We start from the raw sequence: 25,205 nt of genomic DNA, 5'->3' as shown, positions 1-25,205 counted from the left end.
TTGACATTTTCTTCCTTTTTTTTCAATTTAAGAATGAAGGAAGCCTGTTTATCTGGCCAGTTTTCCCCAAATCTCACTGCTTTATCTATAATTTAAATGTGTCATTAATGCACAATATCCAAGTAAAACTTTGTGAATTTTAATTGGCAGGTATAACAAGCTTTCCAATTATCTTGAAGCTGATAATCACCCATTATGTAACATACACATGGTTTTCACAGCTGTGCAGTATCTTAGTTTGTATCTAAGCCTAACAGTATTTAGCTCTGAACCAGATCATATTGAAAGTGTTTGATGTTGGCTGCCACGTGAGAACTGGGTCCCTACAAAAATGCAGAAGACGTTTTGCTGCGCCTTTCCTTACGGCCAAGATTTCAGCCTGTCACAGACAGCAAATATGAATTCCTTTTCTCTTTGTTTTTCCAATTTTCTTCTCCCACACAAATCAATCTTACATTCATTCAACTTTATTAGATTTACTCTCAAATCATACTGTTGCAACTGAGAACAGAATCAGACCCAGCATCACACTTTGCCTTCAAAATATTTAACTGCATACTGTATAGTCCCCCATTTCTGCCCAGCTATATGTGCTGTCCAGAGAAACTATATACTGGAATTTCTACAGGTTGTGCAACAGAGTCCTTCAGTTTTATATCAAGGACTACCCTGATTGGAGAGAGCCTTATAAAGACAAAGCACCACGCTTGGATAATTCATGTGCATAGAATCCACATACAGACCCGAAGTTATTGACCAGGCAGAGTAAGTTTTTCCAATCACCACACTGTGCAGTTTTTAAAGTAAAGTGCTATTTGCTTATGGCTAAACCTTATATGTGGCTATTGCATGCACTCTTCAGGCTGCATTGTCAAAAACTGGAACACCTTCACCAAAAAAGGATGGAGCCTAAGCACTAGGGCAATGACAGGTTTGGTTGGTTTTGGTTTTTTTTTCATTTTATTTTGCGTTCCAACAGAACTTTTGTCAAACATAGAGCACGTGAACACATAACAGTTTCCTTCACTGTTCCCCACACAGAGCTGATCATAGAGGAGGAATACTAAGGAGGAATGTTTCTAAAGCCATAGACAGCTTCTCCATTTATTTCAGATTTTGTGGTTTGTTTCTTTTTTTTTGTTTGTTTGTTTTTCTTTTGTTTAATAGTATGACAAAACATTATAAGAAAAACTTTTTTTAATTAGTGTGAATATCAAATAGTATCCATCAATCCCTGAATCATGCTATTCAAAGTGCTTAAATCTACACTAAAAATAGAACAACAGAAAAGTACTCCCCATGTGGCTAAGGAAACACCTACGGACCGTCTAAATGTGACTGCGGTCAGGTAGTTACATTCTACATTTATTCCACATCCCAGTCTTTACCCCAGGGCATGTAAAGGGGAAGGAAAGGGGGAAAAATAATGCATTGCTTTCAGAGGATCCTGGGGTATTTGGCATCCAGTTGAATGAAGGAAAATGCCATCAGTGCCTGACAGGTGTCTGTAAGAGCAAATAAATAATAGCTTTCTTACAGCATGAAAATAACCAAATGTGCAAAGCTCTCTTAAAATTTTATCTGGTCTGGCAGCTTCATTTCCATTTTGTGGATGATTGGCACATGTCCAGAGGGACACACCATAAGAAAGAACAGATTGTAGAAATGGACTTCAGCAAATTGTCAGAGAAATAAATATTTTTAAGCAAATAAAAATCAGTGCACATCCCAAAGCTCTATTAGCTTGTTATACAGATACTGAGATTTCTTGACTTTCACAACAGGAGCATAGTCATTTCCTCCCACACTGTCAGTTCTGGATTACTCCCACAAACATCCCCCAAACAGCAGTCTACCCGCTCTCTACGCATCACTTCTCATTAAGAAGACCAAAATATTATAAGCTGTACTTTTCCCATTGTGACAATCAGGATGTACAAACCCCACACATTCATTATATTGGCCAATATAATGCAGCTACCATAAAAATACCTAAAGCCAATTAATTACATAAATAGACTATAATGTCTGTTTGCCAGGATACCAGTTACATTTCTGCCAGGGTAAATCAAACCCATGACTATATGACAGTGTGCTGCAACCAGCAACTCTACCCCAGCTCCTCTGCTTCTGCTAGCAGAGACTAGCAGAGAGCTTGGCCTGAATATGTTGTAGAGTTACAACACTGCTTCTCTCTCTTCCTAAAACCAGAAAGGACTTTTCCATTATTTAATATATAAGTGTGAGTAAGATGGTTATTTCATTTGTCTTAAAGATGTCCAGATGTAAACACAGTGTTTCTTTTTTTCTTCCCTGGCAGCTGTGGTACACACATTATTTGCAACTCCTTAAAGATAGAATAATACATAAAAAATAAAACTAATTTATTTATTCATTAAAGTGAATAAACTCTTTTTAATACTTCCAGGTCTGATTGAAATATTAATTTAGTATAAATAAAGTGTATTATGAAAACAATTGTATTTGTTGGTATTCATGTCATTTTTTTCTGCCTGAGTTCCTACTGAAATCATGTTGAAATTAATAGAGTTTTACTTATCATTACAAGCTAAAACCAAATGAAAGAAGATTTCTTGATCTTGAATATACCATTTTAAAGCAAATACAGTTTTTGGAACATGAAAATACAGGGGGACTCTGTAATCCACAGCAAAATAATGGTTTGCTCTTACTTTTTCAGAAAACAACACTTTCTATAATACAAAGTGACAAACCGTCTACAATACTGTCTTTTTATTCCCCTTTGGTTTGGAAGTCATCACTAAATATCAGCAGGACTCTCTGCACTTCAGTGCCTGTTGCCTCACTTGTCTTACTTGCCTGAAAATTGCAAATGATCTTATTTGCAGGATTTTGAAAGGGGGAAAATAAAGAGTTAAATGCTTAAAAATAAAATTCACAACCACGTTAATGCTTTTCCAGGAAGTGTTAAAAATAGGGTTTGCTTTTATATTTATAAAAGGGATACAGTCAACTCATTCTTAAAATAATAATTAAAAAAACCAAACTCAAGAAAGCAAAAACCAAACCGTCTCTAGTTTCTACACTCTGTAGTGACTACTGTGAAGCAACCGATACAGACTGGATATATTGTGTTGTTTGACAGGTATCTACCAAGTTACATGTTAGATGATCAGACTGTAGTGTTACCCCGAATGGGGGTCATTGTAAGGGCAGGGAAGGAGCAGTGCACATTATGGGAGTAGAAATGAAACTGGAGCTCTCAGTGAGGGATGGGGTCCTTCTAAGAACAAATATTCTCCAAAAGAGGTGAACTGCAGCAGGCATGGCCTTCAGGAATCAGGCTAGGCAGGCCAACAAAATGGATGGTGCTTCTGATATCAACATAGCTTTGTCCAAGCATTCCCAAGAGAGGTTAAAAACAAACAAACAAAAAGTCTAAAACTATACTAATGAAGCAAAAAAGTTTCCTATCTATACAGCAGTCTCTTCATTTAAAAAAATGTACATATACAAATTCCAATGACATATAAAACAAAGTCGAAAATGTGAATGGGAAGAGACATGGGTAAAACAGGAAGACTGATGCTACAAAGAAATTGCAAAAAACATATGTACAAGACCCTGTTTTTCCTCGTATGTTATCGATTGTAATGCATGTTTAACAGCAGCAGTCGAGGATGTAGTTCCAGGCACCGGACTGCAGACTCAGCTCCTACTCAAGGGGGTCGACAGCCCCTTGCATTTCGGTCACCAAATGACACTTGATATACTGGTCTCCCGTGGCAAGAGGGGCAGTACTGCACTGTTTGTGTGAGCCTCTTCCGGATTCTGCTCCCTGTTAGTTTTTGTCTGTGGCCGCTGCCCGTTTATAAGTGTCATAGGGATGTTGCAGTAGGTATGCTGGTTACCTATTGAGGTAAGCGGCAGGGTGCCGGTAGGAGGTACATCGTATTCATAGCTTCGATAATAGTGTTTCTGGCGCATCTGTGAATGATATGTGTTATGAAAGGTGGAGCGCAGGTCTGGATGGGCAGTGGCAAGAGCAGTGGAGGTGGCAGCAGCCATGGAAATTGCGGAGACTGTCTGCAGTTCCCCAAAGGGCCCCTGCTCACTGACATCTAAAACCTGCTCGTGTGTGATGGGTTCAATCCTCTTAAAAGGCATTTCGTACTGTAAACGTTTCCAGAACTTGGAATTTAACTTGTTGCATTTTGGTCCATGCCATTTAATGACAGTGAGGAGCTTGATGGTATGTTTCAGGGCCTCAACCTCCTGGTAGTTCATAACTCCTCGTAGTTCACTGCATTCAATCAGTATCACTTTGATTTCGCCCGTGACTAGCATGTTTCGAAGCCTCGTTTCCAGTTCAAAGATGCTCCAGCCTCTTCTTACCACATAATTTGGAGTCATGACGATGATCAGTCGCTTGCTTTGGTCTACACATCTTGCCACGTCTTCAATGTAGGCTACAAAATAAGACAAGTGCTCAAAAATCAATCTAAAAAACCACTCTGCTCCTATAGACTGTGGAGAAACAACAGAGGCAAATCCCTGCTCCCAGAAGAGTTCACTGAAATATGCAAAAACATCAATGCAAATGTGCCAGGTTGGCTTGCCAGGACATGGTCCTGGGCAATCTGCTTTAGGTAGCCCTGCTTGAGGAGGGTAGTTGGACAAGATGACCTCCAGAGGTCCCTCCCTCCCAGCTTTAACCATTCTGTGATCCTGCAAAACATCTATTCCCCCATGCGCTATGGATTGTGAGTGTTTGTTCATGAGCTGTGGCTTTGTATCAATATCTGTATCTTCATTGGAACAAGTGTGTCCATCACCATTTTCCCTTTAAAAAGGCAAAGTCACCCATGTAGGCCACAGAGCAGCAACTATGTGCTTCAGGGGCTCAGTCTCAAACCTAATGATACTACTCTAAGGTGTACTGTAAGGTTAGATTCTTGTTTTCCTTTCATGCCCCCACCACACACATTCACAAAAATGGTTGTCACCTGGAAATTAATGTTTAGTTTGCTGTAGATTTCAAAAATATCCATGCAATTATGTTTGATGTTGTGCTTTGCTATGCCAAGCATCCTTTTGTATCTTCAGTAAGACATTGAACTTAGTAGCTGGCTATATGGTTACACTGAAGTTATGAAGAATACTACAGCAACTTACAAACAATTACTGTACATAGGCTGGAATACGTGAATGAAACATGAAAAAGATCTACTTATACCAGCTGGAATCAATTCTAATTTTCAGTCTCTGAGAATGATCTAGTACCTCTACTATACATTTATCTGCAGTGGACACTAACAGAATTCGCTACTTTGCTCTGTTGTAGATGTTATTACTCAACCCTTGCCTTAGTCCAAACACAACTTTTTCCTTCCTTTCTGAATTTCTGTAATAAATACTTAGAATCATGGGTATCTTTCCAGGCAAACTCTAAGGAACAGAAAACAAAGACCTCTGTATTCATTCCTACATATGCAAGCTCTCAAAAACCTGTGAAAAAAATGTCAGTCTCATTCATTTCATTTACTTATGCATGCCCTTTTCGCACTGTTGCACCTTCAGTCAATATAATACAATTACTAAAAAATAATCATCTTATCTGGGAAATATACAGTAACTATGTTTGGTGGCTTATCTTCATCATTCCCTAAGATGACGGAGGAAAGTTGACGTTCTGAAAGAGCAGACATAGAAATGACCAAAACAATCACTGCAATTACTGCAGTTGTTGTTTAGGAAACACACAAGCACAAAGACATTACTTACTTCCTGTGGGAATCAAATCTCTGTCTGGTATGAACAGCTTGTATCCGTAATGCTTTTCAAGCATATCTGGTAGGATCTCAAGAGCAAATCTTTCTTCTTCTCCAGTTTCTTGATTCCACTGGTCAGGATCCACTTTGGTATACGATAGATATGCATCATAGTCTTTGTTGTCTAAGGAAAGAGAGGAAGAAAGTAAGTTAGTTTATTCATTATTCTTGTAGATTTCCTAGATAATTCCCCAGGAATTATTTCTGGGACAATTTTCCAGGAATAGGAAGTTGTTTAGATAAAATGGCAAGCTTTCACCTAATCTCCAGATATGAATCCATTCACCTTTCTGTTTCACCTGGTAGAGGTAATCCTTATTTACAGAGATGCAAGGGAGGAGGGATCTATATGCATAGACTGAAGTCAGTTTATGGATAAACATTTGTGTAAGGCTCCATATGAAGGAAAACCATTCAACTGTGGGGTGACGGCTTGTGAGCACAGAAGAAAAAAGTCACTTAAAAGTATTTGAATTCTTCTCTAGCTTTAAAAGGGAAAAGAAAAGCATGGAAATACCTAAGCTAATGTGCAATTGTCTCTGGTGCATAGTAAAAACATTTCAGTTTTGCCAGATTTTCACTATAAATTTACGGCCTGGGGCTGAAAAGTTCTAAGCATATGTGTATCTTTACTTGTAAAACTCATTGGCTTTCCAGGTCTGAAATCATTGCCAAGCTTAAATCTTTTCAGCATCAGCTCCTGATAATGCAGTTTAAATCTCTTGAATTCTATGTGCTTAGATTTGCAAATTTAATGTTGCATTAATGTACAATGTACATTTTGTTACTTAACATTTCATTTCAATATGAGAAATAAAGGTGCCTGTTTCTTAAACGTGCTTGGTGCGCCTCCTTGAAAGACTGAATCAAAAGAGCCATCATTAATTTTCATTAGGAGGTCAATAATGCCAAGTGCTCTGGAACTAATTCAGTGGAATAAGAGGTCACGTTTTCACTTTTGTTGTGAAGAAAGCAGAAAAAAATCAATGGCAAGAGTAATGAAACATTAACATCCTTCTAAGTCTCTTGACAACATTATGCACAGACTATCGAGAATATCAATTTCTTGTAAAAGAGACCTGATTGACTGCTTGACTGTGCGTCATAAGTAATGTCATATTCCTTCGATGCTGACTTCAGTATTTACTGGGCCACTCCCTTCTTCATTTTACACCTTTTTTTACTCTGGTAGCATTATTTGGAAAAACCTGACAAATGCAGGATGGGTGCAAAAAGTATAAATAAAATAAATGAAACAATACAAATCTTGAACAGACCACTCTTCCTTCTGAGGAATCATGCATACTATGCCCATTAACATTTGCAGATGACAAAATTTAAATGGCAAAACTGTAACTACTTTCAAACTTACTAAACCCGTGAAATGACCGTGTGCTCATTCTCTTCCCTGCACACTTTTTGTGTGATATTATCTATTGGATTGTTGTATCTACAGAAAAAAAAACCCAAACCACCCACAAAGAAAAAACAACAACAACAAAAAAAAGAAAAATAAGAGAAAGAGAAGCACTGCCTTCTGTGATTCACTCCTTACATTATTTTTCTCTGGAGTATTTGTGAAACCATGATCTTTCACTATAGAGAAGCACCTAATGCCTTTGACAATGCCTTGAAATAAAACTGAATGGATAATGTATGAGATAGAGGGAGATTGCATAGCAGGTTTTGTTTCTACAGTAGGACAGTGTTAACCCAGCAACTGAGTTAACATACAGAGAGGTCATGAGATATAAGGGGAAATTATGACAACCGACAAAATGGTGATGTGGTAATGCCATTTTCTGTTGTCACCTTAGTAATTGTCATAACCGTAGTACATGCTAGAGAGCTGTGTTGCTCTGTTGAAAGTCTTTAAGTAGAGATGAGAATGTATCATTTCTCAAAGGGATAAATAATAAGAATGAATGCAGTGTTCAAACTGTTTAAAAGGCACAAACTATTACCTGTTAAGATGGTTTGCACTGACCGGAAAAGGGGAAACATAATCACCATTTTTAAAAAGGGAGAAAAGGAAGACCCGGGGAACTATATGTCAGTCAGTCTCACCTCTGGGCCCGGCAAGATCATGGAGCAGATCCTCCTGGAAACTATGCTAAAGCACATGGAAAACAAGGAGGTGACTGGTGACAGCCAACATGGCTTCACTAAGGGAAAATAATGCCTGACAAATTTGGTGACCTTTTACAACAGGGTTACAGCATTGGCAGATATGGGAAGAGCAACTGACATCATCTACCTGGACTTGTGCAAAGCATTTGACACTGTCCCACACAACATCCTTGTTTCTAAATTGGAGAGGTATGGATTTGATGGCTAGACCACCCAGTGGGTAAGGAATTGGGTGGATGGTTGCACTCAAAGAGTTGTGGTCAGCAGCTCAATGTCCAAGTGGTGACCAGTGACGAGTGGTGCTCCTCAGGGATTGGTATTGGGACCGGCATTATTTAACATCTTTGCCAGCGACATGGACGGTGGGATTGAGTTCTACCCTCAGCAAGTCTGCCAATGACACCAAGCTGTGTGGTGCGAACAACACGCTGGAGGGAAGGGATGCTATCCAGAGGGACCTTGACAGGCTTGAGAGGTGGGCCCATGTGAACCTCATGAAGTTCAACAAGGCCAAGTGCAAGGTCCTGCATGCGGATTGGGGCAATCTCAAGCACAAATACAGGCTGGGCAGAGAATGGATTGAGAGCAATCTTGAGGAGGAGGACTTGGGGGTGTTGGTTGATGAGAAGCTCAACATGAGCTGGCAGTGCATGCTTGCAGCCCAGAAAGCCAACCGTATCATGGGCTGCATCAAAAGAAGCGTGACCAGCAGGTCAAGGGAGATGATTCTCCCCCTCTACTCTGCTCTTGTGAGACCCCACCTGGAGTACTGCATTCAGCTCTGGGGCACCCAACATAAGAAGCACATGGACCTGTTGGAGAGGAGCAAGTCCAGAGGAGGGCCACAAAGATGATCAGAGGGCTGGAGCACCTCTCCTATGAGGACAGGCTGAGGCAGTTGGGGTTGTTCAGCCTGGAGAAGAGAAGGCTCCAGGGAGACATTACTGCAGCCTTCCAGTACCTGAAGGGGGCCTACAAGAAAGCTGGAGAGGCACTTTTTACAAGGGCATGTAGTGACATGAGAAGGGGTAATGGCTTTAAGCTGAAAGAGGGTAGAAGGGTAGATTGAGATTAGATATTAGGAAGAAGTTCTTCACCATGAGGGTGGTGAAGCACTGGAACGGCTTGCCCAGAGAAGCTGTGGATGCCCCAACCCTGCAAGTGTTCAAGGTCAGGTTGGATGGGGCTTTGAGCAACCTGATCTAGTGGAACGTGTCCCTGTCCATGGCAGGGGGCTTGGAACTAGATGAACTTTAAGGTCTTTCCAACCCAAACCATTCTATGATTCTACTTAGAGGGAAAATTATTCATGCTATGCCACTGTTTTCTTGCATATGTAAATATCACGCTAATGCATTTATTTGAAATACACATTTTTCATACCATGGAGGCTCCAGCATTTCCACTGACTACAGCTGCATTTTCCTGTATTGCAGGGAACATTTCTTTCCACCCTAGTTCCCTAGTTTTAATAACATTTGAAGGGCTATGAACAGCCAGGGTCTAGGGTATACACAGATGGGTTCAGGCAGTCATGAATTTATTCAAACTCCAGTCCAGCGATATGTGTAGTCCAGTTTAGGAAACTGTTAGATGCATTAGCACAGTGGTTTCCCTGAGCTATTATACTCCCCATCTGTCAGTTATTTTTAGGTTTGTTTGATGAAAAGTAAAAAGTTCAGTTTACAGCAGAACTACCTTATGTGGTAATTTTGTTATCTGATGGGATGACATACTGGCATGAGCTAACAATTTGCATGTGAAATGCCTGGGATGATCACATATGCCTTTGTTTTGCTCCTATGATATTTACATATTAGCCTGCTTTTAGTTAATTAAAATTATTTGGGTTACATTGCCAACTCTGTGAAACATTTTAAAAACTACAGCAGGCAGATAGCTATGCAGCCATCAGAAGCTCTCTTTTCTGTGATGTGATCAAAAAGCAATGGCATTATTTACTATTTTTTCTAATTGTTATGGATAGTCAAAAAATGTAGAATTTCAGTTGTAACAAAAAATGGGAGAACTTGTAAAATTGTTGAAATCTCCCATCTCCAGGAAAGTATTTAAACACACGGTAGATAACGTCCTGCATGTGGTTCTTCTCAGTTAAATGGTCCCACCAACTCCTGCTTGTAATGGGTGGGACTGATGCCTACATTCTAAAGAACATTTCTGATCTTAATTCCCATTTTTTAATGTGCTGTCCCAATGGACTGAGAGGGAGAGGTGGGAGCCTGCAGACATCCAGATCTTACAGCTGAGTTAAACTCTGGGAGCTGAGGCTCGCATCTTGCCAGTCTCTTGGCCATGTGACATGGAAGCAGGAGGCTCTTGGCTTTGCTCTGAAGCCCTTTGCTCTTGGGTTGTTTTCCAGGTAAGTCTTCCTTCGAGCAACGCCTCCAGGAGTCCCCAGACTCCCAGCAAGCATGCAGGAAGTCCATCACAGCTCTGTGTTTTCCTGACCATTCACTGGAACAGGTATTTTACCCATGAAAATATTTGGTGTCAGCACATCTGCCTTTTCCAAGAAAAAAACCACTTCATGAGGAAATTCCTTATCTGTTCCTAATCACAAATCAAGTCATAAAGGCCTTGATATTGCTACTTATATTATTATGTAGTACAATAATTACAGATGTGGCTACACAATAAGTTCAGATACTGGCTGGATCTAATATTCAGTATCAGAAAAAAAAAAGAAAAAATCCAAATCCAAAACAAACAAAGCTAGTGGCAAACTAAGCTTTTCTTTAAAACAAGAATTTCCTTATTTCCTTTCATCAGCAAATAATTAAGCCTTCTATCCAAGCATCCTCTGAATGAGAATGTGATTGATTGCTGCTTGCGCTTTGACTTTAGATATAGATTATGCCATTTCAAAGATTTGTTTTTGTCAGGCTCCTGTGCATTAGTAATAAACTGGAATATAGTTACTCACTACCTGTTTCCTCCCACACTTGGGAAGAAAAATACCTACTAATAACCAAAGGCAGGGACGTTGCTCATTTCATCTGAAACTTTTTTCTTTTCCATGGAGATTGAAAGCAATTATCTACATATACTTTTGTACCTGAAAACGCTCTTATTCCCTTAACCATTTCAGGATTCTTTTTTTAGAAACATATCAGAACAAGTTAATCTTGCATTGCCTCCAGGTATGTTGCAGAGCTATATTATGTAATGGCTGTCCTTTAATTTAGTGAACACAGCTGAGTGTGACACACAATATCATACAACAGCAATACTTTGAAATATTTTGGTGTAATAAGTTTCCTCATCCCATTCTTTGTGAATGGACAAGCAATCCTCTTCAGTTATGTGGTTTGTAGTTGCTTTCTGCTGCCTCAGGTAGTATACAACTAGGATGGAGCTCTTCAACTCAACATCCTCCATTTCTGTGAAGTTTTGTTGTATCCATTAATTGAAAATATTGAAACAAAATCTAAAGCAGACCTTGCATGGCCAAACTCAACCAGATTTGATGCAAAAAAAATTCTTTGTTATTCTACTGTAGACAGCCATGAGATCATGTGGAAGCTCTGGATTAGTTCATCACAATATGGTCAAATACAGCCTGTGCTCAAGGTGTGATGCATTCAGTCCAAAAATGTTTCAGTCAGCCCAAAACCACAGGTACTGCAAGACTCTAGTCAAAACAGACTGTGATGTACAAGCTTTGCCATAACATTTTAACCATTCCATGGAGTTGAAAGCAAGGACACTGAGTAATGGTCATGGAGCTGCGCTCAGCCACAGGTCTGACAAAATTGTTTGGATCGATCTTAGGGTAAACATTGAGGGTGAAATCCCAGCTTCATTAATAACACACAGAAACATTACTTCATTTAGTGGCCCAGGATTTTAGCCAAAACATCTGTTGCATCATTGCAACATTCATTCTTTAATGCTGTCCATTCCTTTTGGTACTTATCCAAACATAAAATATGTTATACTCCCTGTAACTTTCTATGGTGTTAATCCAGCAGAAGTGACATACATTTTTAGTGGATGAAGTTGCAAATGCTGCTTGTTATTCCAAGGATGTGTTCAGCAGCAGTCACTTAAAGGCTCAATGTAAGCATAAAATGAAACCCAGACTGTATATGCATCTACTTTGTCACATGCAAATGGGATCTTTGGGTAAGTAAATTCCTATCAAACATCTAAGAACTCATCTGTATGCATGCTCTCTTAACAGCTACACATGCAGAAATGGTAAGCTGGTGCCTACAGATAAAGATAGATAAAACTTCCTCTTCTACAGAGACCAGCAAACAGATTCAACTTCGAATTTGTGTTATAGATGTACATGTTTTCTAATTATTTCCATGTTGCACTCTCAGAAGCCAGCAGTTTGGGCCTTTGAGGTTTATTAAACCTTAAACATTGCAGATATTTCTGCTGATGGGGGACAGAAAAAAAAAAAAGGATGAAAAATTAAAAATAAAAAACCCCTTTCATAGAGTCAGTTTTTTCCTACCAGCAACGTTCAAGCAGATGACAAACTCTGATTTTCAGCTGGCGTGGTACATTTCAGCACAAGGCAGATTAATAGATCAAAACAAAAAGAAAACCCATAATGTCATACTGCATAGTGAATGAAGCTGTAAGACCTAGATACCAGGGTCAACCCATGCTTCTGTGTATCCTGAAATCCTCCAGAGTAATTAGCAGTGCCTGCAGAAACATTCAGTGCACTGAAAGCAGCTGACCACGCGCAGGCTGCTCCGCAGCTAGGTGTAGCTAGCAACACATCTGTCTTCAGCAGATCTTCCGTTTCTATATCAATAGGGAATAGGGAACTGGACAGCTGATTCCCCTCCTTTGCCAGAGCACATGCCAGCCTAGTAAAGACTCAGATAGTTATTACTGGAGTCTAGGAGCAATGCGTTGATTTAACTCAGAGTTTCAGGATTTCAAGTGGGGTTCTTAGAAATGACAGTCCCAGTGCTGCAGGGAGTTGGAGTCAAGCTGACGTAGGAGGCTTTCCTCTTTAAAAAACATGCTGTGTTCAGGAAAGGTTGCAAAATACTGGGCTTTCAAAATTTCCCAGAGACGTAGTTGCTTCAAAATTATAGTGACTATGGCATTTCATAATCTGTATTTGTTTCATTATTTGTGGGGCCACATTGCAATAGTGTTCATCACCCTTAACATAATGAAAAATGTAATTTAAATGCTTAGTTGAGTAAAATGCCCAAATCCTAAGTCTTTCAAAATGCTTATACTTTTCCTCACACTATTTACTGTTGCTTATGAAGCTCACCTTAACATTTTCTTTTATTTTTAAATGTCAAGACCTTTTAGTGTTCGTAAAAATTAAGAACTACCAATGCTAGCTTCTTCCATGGCAAAGTATTTGTGAAGAGTGTCATTATTAATGATAGTTCATATCCTTGTGCAGAGTGGGTAATGGTGAATTGGAGGGACATTCTGTAAATGCAACACTGTGGAAGAGGTTAAAGAAATGTTATAAATTCTAAATAGTTTCTGGAGTATTCTCAGCACAACACAGACCAGAAAAAAAAAAAAGGTCCTTTGTCCTTAGTAGGCACATTTATAAAAATATTAAAGCAGTGGACATGTTTTTCTTTTCCCCTTTTTTCCCCTTTCCCCCCCTTCTTTCTTTTTTTTTCAATAAGCCCTATTTAATTTTGGAAGTCTAAGGAACATGAAAAAATTAAAGAAATACCAATTTTAAAGTTGATTTTGTAAGAACATGTATGAAAACCCCAAGATATCAATGCTTTATTTGACATTTCTTGAAAATTATGAGTGATTCCCAGCAAATAAAAATTCAGCCAAAAAATAATACAATGACATGATCTCAAGTGTAAAATTAATTCTCTCTGTAAGCTATATTTTCCCTGGTTTTCTCTAATTACAGCTAAAGTTTTTCATTGCTAGATACATAAGACAGAATATTACTTATTTAAACTGAATAACCTATTATTAAAGTTAATTTTTTCTCTTATATTTAGTCTGATTTTGTATTCCTAACTAAATGAAGAGTGCATCTCAAATGTTTCTCAGTCATTCTCATTAACATGGAAGTTTAAATTTACTACTACTGAAAGCATTCTACTCTCGATATAAAAAACTGATGAAGCATTTGTCTTAGAAGTTGCTCTTGACAGATATGAAAACTCAGAAGTCCTTATAAGAGTTTCAGAATATTAAAAAATTATGAAAGTTAAAACATGGTGATAGAAATTATTCTCTTGGTTGCTATGAATTAGTTGCAGGTCAAACACCAAACTAAGAAAAAACTTATTATTAGTAGATATTGAAAGATATTGAAAGACTGAATACTAACCACCTAGCCGTAAACGTAGCATAGCATAGTAGTTGTCTATGAAAGACTGGAAGTAACTAGCTACTATTTAAAAAAGGAGAAAGTAGGAAGAGGCACTAATAAAAAGTGTCATGTAGACTCTGAAAATAGAAGAATATAATTTTTTTCTATACTAAAGACATTTCTTAAACAAAAAGCGTCAAGAAGTGATGCTCTTATTATGGTCCTAATTCAACAAAGCAACTAGTTACCTGTATAAAATACATGCTTAATTAAATGTATATTCATTAGTTCTGTTGATCTCAGTGACAGTACTTGCATCTTATCATTGGGTTAAGTATTTTGAAAACTGGAGCTAAGAAAGCGTTGATGTAGGCAAAAACAGTGAAAAGTTAAGTAAACCATTATAGCTATAAACAAAAATCCAGGGAGAAATGGCTTGGAAACAGGCTTTCAATCTAAGATTCTTGAAATCAGATGACAGTGTGCTGCATTCATCTCACCTACCTTGGAAACCTGCGATGTGCTTTGGAAAAAAAAACTTCAAAGCTTAGAACCATTTGACAGAGCTGCTGGTTGAGGCACAGGAGATATCTCAGTCTTCATTGATTTATATATGGTAGTCTTTTTTTTTCTTCTACTTTACATCTGGACTTTCTAACCTATAATGATCTTTTAGTTTGGAATCTAACGATGTTCTTGGTGATATTGTTATTTTATTTTTTAATATCTATGTTACACATGTACTTTAGATGCTATAAAATTGTAAGAGAGAAAAAAGCAGGAATTTTTCTTTGAGTTAGTAAGTTTCAAGGACAGAATCTAGAAAATCCTATGTTCGGTGGAGACATAAATTGAGATTTTATTGCTTGAATTGCATTTCAGAAGTAAATAAATAACATAAGCAAAAAGAGTTAAGAGAAGCAGTTCTCCAACAGTAAAATTGTAATTAAATAAGACGAAATCCCCTTTTTGTAACCAGTAATATTTAGAAAGATGAAAGCTGCATTTTTCTAAAGGTGATTTTAATAGAATTTAAAATTGATAATCATCAAGCAGGATTTCTTATTGCCACAGTTTGCCAATAGCCAATAAGAATACATACACAGTGGTGAGACCGCTATTGCAAACTTATTCTATGTGTCCCCAGGGAAGATTCTGTAATTGCAAAGTCACTAACTTCAGCAGTAATTTCACTCTAGCTATACCTGCATAGCATACTCATTAACACAAGTGCTTTGGCAGTGCCTAAACCATTGGTAAAAGTTATATTTGAAAGTTAGCAACTAAGTCACACTGAAACATTAAGAATCTCAAAGAATTGCCTTTCCTTGCTGCATAAGAGGCTTACTGGGATGAAACCCAGGAAACCACTAAGAAATATATCTTACCTGTTCTTGCCTTGTACAGTTAATAAGATATTTGGGCAATCCCATAGGTCTGTCCATGAACCCTGCTAGTCTTTTGCGGCTAAATAATAGTAAGAACAAAAGTCGTGGTTACCTAAGGACTCCTGGGTGCAACAGATACTTCAAAGTAGAAACTGTTTCATCAGTCTCTTAATTTGAGCATTGATTTGCTTCCCCTCAGCAAGCAGTAGAAACTCATCTCTTAAGAAAGTGCAACCAGCACAGCCAAGAAACAGCCACTATAGATGTCGTGTAGCAAATACAAACAGGTTTTCCTGAATTTAGATAGCTCAGCAGTGACACATTATAATAATGTTAGGAGCACTTTGTTTTATTTCAGCGATGTGGGGAAAAAAAAAAAGCAGCAACTTGTAGAACTGAAAGTGAAACCCAGAGGAGCTCCCCAGCCCTGGCTCCCAGGTGCCTTCCCTGCCTGCACCCCAGCTGCACAGAGGCTGTGTCTTCCCTCAGTTCACCAAGATTTCCTTAGCAAAGGCAGCTGAGAATAAGATCGAGGACACCACGGAGAGCTCCTGTCCAACAGTTTAGAAACAGCTGATGGGACCTAAAGGCACCAAGGGTCATTATGAAGGTCATCGTATCAGCTGCTAAGCAAAGCTCTCACTTTCTAGTTACCAGCTGCCTCCAATTTTTTTGTTCTTGAGCCTAAATCTTGACTTCTTGTCAGCTGAGCTGTGAGAAAGCATATTTATGTAGATTTCATTAGAAAACTATTTACAGCACATTTGTTCAGACTTTCTCTTTAATTGCTACTTTTTTATTCTTATCAGTTTTAATGCCAGACTCTTAATGTAAAATGTCTTCTTTTTATGGTAGTGTTCACCCCTTGCTTATTAATTCCTTCATACAAAAACTTCCACCAATTTAAACGGTTACTAATGTACCCAGGTAATGGTAGGGGCTGGTGCCTGCAGACTGATTCTACTGCTAACTGTACCATATGCTCTTTTCTCTGAAACTGGAATATCTGGAATGTAAACACATATATAAGTTCATGATTTTGAGTAATTTTGCCTATCTGACCATGTCCAATGGTTTTCAGCCTGTCATCCATAGACTTCTGGATTTATCCTTAGTATAACTTAAAGCTGGCATACAGCCATCTGCACATCCACTGGAAACTCTCAGGTCATGAAATGGCAAGAAAAAGTTGAATATACCTTCTTTGGTGACTTTGAGCCTCCTGGCCACTTTAAGGCAGCATCATAAATGGTGCTGCTTAGAGAAGTGGTCTGACTCCCCTCTCCACCCTCTCTCTGTCTGCCAAACACCTGCAGGTGAGAAAACCACTGCTTTGCCAAGCACTTTTCTTGCCCCTGTACTGCAGCTCCCAGGGGAATCTGTCAGACGTTCATAGTGATGTCCCCTGACCAAACACTGGCACATTGCACTGCTCCGCACAACACGGTGTCCATCATGCAGTCCCCCAGTGTGGAGCCATGTCCCAGGTGGCTGGAAAGCAGGGGCAGAGAGTGGGAGGAAAAGCAGTAAAATGTGACCTGGAGTTGATTATATTCCAATTTAGTAGGAAAGGCAGGGAATTAATGATGAAAACAAAAAAGGGGGCTTCAATGCCTGTTCCCAGGAAACAATAAAGGCAAGACTGAGCTAAAGTGTTTGAAGGAGAGAGAAAAAACCAGAAGGAGAGTCTAGTCTCCAGGGTGAGAGAGAAGGTGGGAAATTCAAAGGTGCAAATTAGAGAAATGAGGAATCAGCAGCTGTGATCACTTGCTTAATCTGCAGTACCCCTACAGAAAGTAATAGATTAAGTTGCATTAGCTGTAAGGGTTAAATACTTTGTTTTCAAATATTTCTCACAATTTACCCATGCCTCCTACAGAAATGCATATGTTAGCCTGAGAAAAACTGATTTGTCTAAGGCTTGGAAAGGAAAGAGGAATTGAGATGAGATTTGACATCCTGAAGGGCTTGTTCTCTGATCTGGGAAGAAATGAAGCGTTGCATTTTAAAAGATTTTCAACTGAAAATTTTAATTGGACCTCAATTTTAAAGTGTTTCAAATCCTCTCTGGGTACAATACAGTGCACACAAAAAAGCCTGTGGTATTTTGATGTTCGCTTATCTATATGCAGTCCTGAAGTATGATAGAACATGGTGTAAATTATGAATAGCACGTGGGCACTCCTCTGTTGCACTGCAGGAGATGCGGTTAGAAGATTTAAAAGTTCAGCATTTTGTGTCTGTCAGTAACAAACTAAGCCAAAAGAAAGGATCTGAATGTATGTCTGCAATTTATTTCTGCACAAGCCATGGCTTGGTCTTCTGTGGGGCATTTTCTCTCTGTCTTCTTGCTTTTGCAAGAGTTTAAGTGAAAGACACAGAGTAAAAAGTCCAGCTGCAGTAACTTCATTGGCACAATGGGTTTTATCCATGTTGCTAGTATATTGAATACAGTAGAAACTACAGGTTTCCATTAGGAATCTGCAAGTAGTATTTTTCTTCTTATATTACTGCAGTTAAACACCCAAGCTATCAGTGTTTGCTTTGATCTTCTAAGGAGAATCCATGCTTTATCTTCTTTAACAATGAACTTTGCTCAGAAGGATAAACTGAATGGATATTGGTTTTCCTCCTTTTGAATCCCAGAACATTATCCTTTAGAGGTCACTTTATTGTTGTTTAAAATGTGTGATTAAAGTATTGCTGTTCCCAGGTGCCCAGTGTTCGGGATGGAAGGAGAGAGTGGGAAGTGTGTAACACCTGGTAGAGTAAGTTTGCAAATGAATTGGAATGATTTGAGATAACAATAAATGACAGCTGTAAAAGCAAGAATTACTGATACTGAGAGAGAAAACATTAAATTACACCTATTTAAACAATTATTAATTAAACTGTCTATTTCCGTTTAATATAACTGTTACTAAATTCACACAGTTCATGCAAGTAAGCATGCCCATTTAAACTGGAGGCTGCTTTGTGGAGAAGAGAGGATCTCAGCTCATGAAAAAAAAAGGTGTCTGCCAAAATCCTCCATGAGTCACAGTCCCTCTGGGCCTCAGTTTCCTCTTCTGTAAAATAAATGGAATAACCTGATTTTTTTCCCCTGGTGAGCTGCTATATTAACGCATCCTTTTTGTAAATCCAGTAGAAGGATACAAAATGTTCTAATGTTCTTGGGCTTGTTATTCTGAGCATTTTCTGTTTTGAATCCTTGTGCATTTTTAGATGGGAGGCAGAAGTGGGTCATTCCCTAGTGATCTTATTATGGAAGTCTTTCCCTTATATAAGGACCTCTAATTCTGCTGCCGCTCTTCTCCCTTATCACTGACCGATTTGGCCAGTGCTTGTTTATCAGTACGCATTTATTTTAATATGTCACAGTGGCTTCTGCCCATGGGCTATTACCTTGAACTGTAAAATAACTTTCATTAGTATTTCAATAAAAAAGAAGGTCCTGTCACCAAAGATGTAGTGGTTGCTCAAAACATCAGGAACTCTGACCCAAGAAACCAAACCTAATTAATCAGAGTCTGCAGCTCAACCCAGTTTGCTGTTCAACAGCAGTTTTGACTAGTAGGGCTAGAGACAAAGATGACCTTTTTTCTTCAGTGCTTAAAAAGAGCAGAAAAGAAAATGCATGCATACGTTTGACACAAGCTGGTGCATACATTGTGGATTATTTTTGTTTAGGCTGGGTGTCCTTGAATCACAGAACAACTTTAATGACCATTAGCCATTCTCTCAGTGATCAAGTAAATGAACTCAGGAAAATGAACTGCTGGGTCATTCCCAAACATTCAGTATGGTTTATTGAAACCGATCAGTTTAAACAAGCAGTAGAGTGAAATTCACTTCAACCTCTACCTATTCGGTGAATACAATTAGGGAAGACACTCCCTAGCTTATGGAGAAGTGAAGCTGGCTTTAAGTACTGGCAGAAAGTGAAAATCTTTAATGCGTCAATGTTGGTAATTTATATTCAGCATCGAGAATAAAAATCTAAAAGACATGTGTGTCTTCTGGAGCTCCAGAGAGCAGTACATACATCAGCTCAGCAATCACTGCTGCTAATGTGCTCTATGAGGAGTGCATATTCAAGTCAGTGCCTAATGCAGTTAGAAATAAAAATTGCAGTTGTCAACGCTTCTTGATCTGAAATGAAATTTGGGCCCTGGTGGAGAGAAATAAAAGACAGGCATACTTAGAAAGTAGGAAATGTACTAAGAAGCTGCCTTACCTCCATCTAGTTCTTCAGCTCCAAAATGATTCCTGTAGAACAGCATAATCTCTATCTTGTAACACTTGTAGATAGTCACTAAACAAACAAGCAGCAGCAGAATAGCACCAAGCCCACCAGCAAGCTCAACTGTGTACATCAGCTCTGCAAAGAATTACAAAATGCAATAATAACCACATTCCAAACCAGGGAATATTTCCAGAGAAAGATTAGCAACAGACTTCATGCTTACATTAAACATAAAAATAAAATAATAAATGATGTGTTATTTATGTATTTATTTCATTATAGGGCCCTTGAAGAAATACCTAATTAATAGATTTTTTTTTTCTTTAATAAAATAGTTTTTCTTCTGATACACTATTTGAATTGCTCATTTAAAAAGTAACAATTGCTGGGGATGTTTGTGTGTATGAGTAGGTGCATATATTTAAGAGATATTTGAGAACTCTCTTCCTTCTCTCACTCTGTAGATAGATCACAGTTTGCTTTACACAGATAAATGTTGGCATTCCGCTTACAATGAAAGCAGAGGTGAATGTTTCTTTTTTGGGGACTATAATGCAAACACAGCTCCTCCCTTATTCCACACACAAATAAGATGCGTTTCAGTCTACTGGATAAGATTACACTAAGGTTTATTTTTCTTTCAAAATAAAAATAAAAATTTTTTAAAGACCCCAAAACTTGAAAGATGTGAAGAAAAATTATCCAAGGAACCCCACAACCTCACATCTCAGTTATGTGTTAATATCTGACACAGTTTCCCAACCATCTGTAGTTCATCTTTATTCTTTGCTTTCTCCCAGTGGGGTTGGCTTATGTGTAGTCACAGCAAACCATCTGATTTGTCTGTTCTAACATTCCTATTAAGACTGTGACCCCCTGGTGTTTTTGCTGCACTCTGCCACTGGCCACTCACATGATGGATTGAGATCCTTGCCATGTAGCCCCATTACTGAGGACGAGGACTCTGGTCAAATGTGGCCACAACTGTCTACCACCAGCAGTGTCCTCAGTGCGGCCACTTATCAGTGCATAAGTAATATGCCATCATGAACTTCCACCCCCCCAGTCTTAACGGTTGCACACTCAAGGAAGCTCACACAGTTACGTGGCATCCATCTTGTTGTTACTTTTTATTTGCTTATTGACTGAAAACTGGCAATGTTAAAAAAGAAGGTGGGAGGAAGAAGAGTGTTACCAACAGTGTTGCAATCTAAAATGAGTAATAAATGGTATATCTTAAGACCACCCATACTTTTCCAATATCACTCAGTTTTAAGGAATGCCAAGAAATCAAATCTTGGAAATCCAAGATATACAGTTTGCTTCATAAAAATCTGTGCTGGAGAAAGCTCAGTCACATGTTATTTTCATAGTATTCTCTTCCAGTGGGCAGCTTCTGTCTGAGTGAAACAGGGTAGCCCTGAAGTAACCTTTTTTTTTGTGTGCGTGGTTATGTAGATATGTTACTCCAGCACAATACAATTCAATTAGAGAAAGAAAAGGTTAGAGGAAAAAGTAACAATTCCATTTATTTTGACTGTGTCTACTGAGAATCACACACTTTTTTATTATTTTGAGGCAACTGTAAGAAGATATCATTGTTCTCTATAAGACACTAAAAGTGTAATAAAATAAAATAAAAAGGCATTTATATTCCACGTCATTCTCTACAAAACTGTGCTGGAAGCTCCTTTGTGTTAGATATTTTTAAGACCTGCATGGTTATTTCAGACTTTCAATAATTTTCTGTTCCAGAGAGGGGAATGTTATTAAAAACACCCAACAAAAAATTGTTTGCGTAGACAAGTAATACAGTGGTTTAGAATATAAATAGAAATGGAAATTATTCTGCACTGCCTTACTATACCCTGTTTATCATTTTGTACTACAGGTGATGCAGCTGTTCAGTGGTAACTAGAAGAAAGACTTTAATAATTCGGGTTGCTAGGCTCAAAACACTCTATTTATGTGCCTGCTGTTATGACTCATTAAAGGCAAGGAAAAACTTTACAACTGGAAAACAAAAGTTTTTTATACATTAATGATTTTGAGATTAAAAGGAAAAAATAACTGCAAGGAGTCATTTGTTCTCTGTCACTGTGTATGAAATCAGACTAATGCACTGCATCAGTTTTGCCATCAAAGAGTCCCTCTTAGTTATCTTTTTCCCCATAAAATAACTCAAGGTCATGCCTGTTTTTTTACTTCCACAAGGTCTATCTGAACACACATGAAATGGTCCTAAATTAGGCAGCCAAATCAAACAACAAAATACTCTTAAGTAACCCTGAAACATACTAGAAATTGCCTTTTTATGTGTTGCTGCTGAGCCCATCATGATCACTTATGAGCACAAGGGTAATGTGGTTCTTTCTTAAACAGATTTGTTTGCAAAGTAAGTTTCATGCTCTATCCTTCTAGTATAGCAAGCTTGTGTTTTCCTCCATGCTGGACAATGTCTATCAGCACATGTTCGCTCTCTATCTTGGGTGCTACTTGTCAGGGTCCAGAGGCAGAAAGGAGCAGTTATTAGCCTGGCAGACTGCTGCATTCTTACACCCAGCCCTGTAAGTACCTGAGCTAACCCACAAAGCACTGGAAGTGCGACAGCAGCATCTGTGCAGCGCTGGGGAAGGTGAGACAGATTGGTCTGGGCACAATGCCACACCAAGCCGATTGCTTTCAGGCCTTGAGTTAGTGTTTCTGCAGGATTCTAAACCATGCCCCATGAGGGCACTGGCAGGCTTTGAGCTGCCGCAGGGATTTTGTGAGCAGCGTTACCCTGTGTTGCTCTGAACTGAAGGCATAAGGAGCAAAAGGCTTGATCCTGCCTCTGCCCCTTGGGTAGCTGAAGCCATTTCACATTTCTATGCCCCAGTTTTCCCAATGTGAATTGGGGAGGACATGTGTGGCTCCTTTGCAGGAGGGGTTACTCCTGAAAGGTGCTCTGCGAACGCCAAGGGTGTTGGTGATGTGTGTGTGAACAATGACATAGTCACTGTTAAAGCTAAGTTAAAGTGTAACAGCAAGGTTAGAGTGCAAGGCTACCTTCACAGTAACAATTGCTTCTGCTGCCTTATTCTGCCTTTTGCATTGCTATTTGAGTAGTTGCTGCAGCAGGCATTACACTCACTTTGAAGTGTGATCTGTTTCTACTGCTGAAATTCAAGTTTCCTTTACCGGCTCCATGCTAAAAAAGATTCAATTTCAACAAAATTCCACATCAGAGGGGAGAGACAAAAAGTGCAAACCTTTTAAAGTCTATTTAGCCTCTGTGTTATGTTGCTCAGATTACAGACCTGGCCCTCCTTAAGGATTTGAGGCTGAATGTAGAAAATAGTAGAGGAAAATTACTCGGCTAATCCTTAGGGGGACAGGCATTCTGTTAAACACAACAAATGAGTGAGTGCCAGGGAGTTACATCCAGAAGCACAGCAATCATTTAGTTACAGGCAATTAACAGGAGTCCTCCAGTAGCACAGAAACAGTTCTACTCCAAGGGAAAACACATTGATTACTGCTGCAGTAGTAGATTGGTTTCTGAATAAATAGCTTCAATTTAAAGCAAGATTTGTTACAAGCATTTTGACCAATGGTTACAATTTTTTTTCCTTATTGGGAGGCTTTGGCCAAGCAACCCAGTGAAAGAGATGGCTAATTAAAACAAAGTACGCGCCCTCTCCAAATATCCCTCACAATATGGCTGGTAATAAACGCACTCATTTTATACTGATTCTATCCTAGTTATTAGGCATATTTGTAGAAGGCATATCTTTGATCTTCACCTGCCTTTAATATTTGATGAACTTTCTTTTGCTGTGTCATGCAGGTAATTCACTTACTGTAGCTGGAGCTGTAACAAGGAAGTAAATAAAAGGGTACCTTCAAAGATTCATATCTTTTGACTTATACGACATGTTTCAGGGACTTTGCATTTAACGATCTGTGATGATTTAAAATTAATCTCATTCTATTCATTAGTCCACATGCAGCTGAGTTACTAAGAAAAATAATTATATTTCAAACATTCCTTTTTTGTGATTTATAACACTTCTAGGACATGTGATTTATAGCTGTGTATTCAATTTCTGAGCCTTTTTCAAAATCCAATTACAGTCTATCTAAGGTTTCAATTTTGCAATCACTTACGCAGATTGCTTAACTTCATGGACTATAAGTAATCCCTCTGAAGTCAACAGGACTATTCACAGAGCTTCAGGTTAGCACATACATAAATCTTTGCAACTTTGTGGCCTAAAATAATTTCCATTCTCTGCTTGTCTTGGAAGATTTAACTCACAAAGCTACAAGGTTTGGTTAGAGATGGTTCTCAGTTTGTCTAGGTATACTTTCATAGACTTCAATTATTGAATGAAACATAAAGGTAATGAATATAATTTGGAAGGGAAGCAGTTCAAGACAATACTAAAGCTCTCGTGGTGACACCTGAGAAAAGGTAAAGAAGGCAGATACTGACAACCAATGCAAGACTGGTCTGTCATAACATGCAGCTTTGGTTATAAACAGGTGTGTTTCTTCCAAAGGAAGAAGGAGGCTGGTTAACACAGGAATACTTGTCTGAGTGTCATTTCAGACATCAGCAGAAAACAGTAGGCAGAGTTTAGAAGAAAGAAACCCATACTCACAGTTTAAAAAAGAAGTATCTGCTTTTTTTTTTCTCTTTTTTTCCCCTGCTTAATACTGTATTCATTATGGCATGGCTGTAAAACAATTTATCTTTCCAAAGTATAGCATATGGAACCACAGCTTCATACAGGATATACATATCCAATATGCATATATAGATATATAAAATCTATTCTCTACTTTTTAGGATTTTATGTTTGTTTTAATGTGCCAAACAAAATCTGTTTGTATTTAAGGTACCTAGATGGCTTTATGGATACTCTTGTGAATAATTACTGATGGATATCGTATGACAATAAAGGATAAAACCAGGCTTGCTGGAGATAAGTCTGGGGGTGGCACACCAGTGTTTGAGGGTCAGTGTGCTGGAGAGGACCTTTGGTCTGCCATGTCAGTGGAGGTAGGGGATGGAGACCCATGCAGCAGCAAAGACACAGGGGTTGTGGATGTGCTAGAAACCAAGGAGGCACCTGAGAATAGTCACATAGGAATTACGACTTCTCCCCCCTCATAAAGGTTGCAGGATCAGTAGCCCAAGTAAAGTGCATCTATACCAATGCACTCAGCATGGGCAACAAACAGGAGGAGCTGGAAGCCATTGTCCAGCAGGAAAACTATGATATAGTGGCCATCATGGAAACATGGTGGGACGACTTGCACAACTGGAGTGCTGCACT

General features: G+C 38.7%; 1 protein-coding gene across 1 annotated transcript in view; it reads right to left on the bottom strand.

Annotated features, from left to right (window-relative positions):
- Nucleotides 1-3,732: 3,732 nt before the first annotated feature.
- Nucleotides 3,733-25,205, bottom strand: part of IL1RAPL1 (interleukin 1 receptor accessory protein like 1) — a 381,033-nt gene continuing 359,560 nt past the window's right edge. Inside the window, exons 11-13 of the mRNA XM_059817534.1 lie at nt 19,873-20,016; nt 5,767-5,937; nt 3,733-4,451 (exon numbers count right to left, since the gene is read on the bottom strand). Of these exons, the coding sequence (XP_059673517.1) occupies nt 3,733-4,451; nt 5,767-5,937; nt 19,873-20,016 (1,034 nt within the window). The remainder of the gene's footprint in view (nt 4,452-5,766; nt 5,938-19,872; nt 20,017-25,205) is intronic.

Source organism: Gavia stellata, chromosome 1 (assembly GCF_030936135.1).
Source record: "Gavia stellata isolate bGavSte3 chromosome 1, bGavSte3.hap2, whole genome shotgun sequence".
Classification (NCBI taxonomy): domain Eukaryota; kingdom Metazoa; phylum Chordata; class Aves; order Gaviiformes; family Gaviidae; genus Gavia; species Gavia stellata.
The sequence above is the reverse complement of the archived record's forward strand: the minus strand, read 5'-3'. Positions and strand labels throughout refer to the sequence as shown.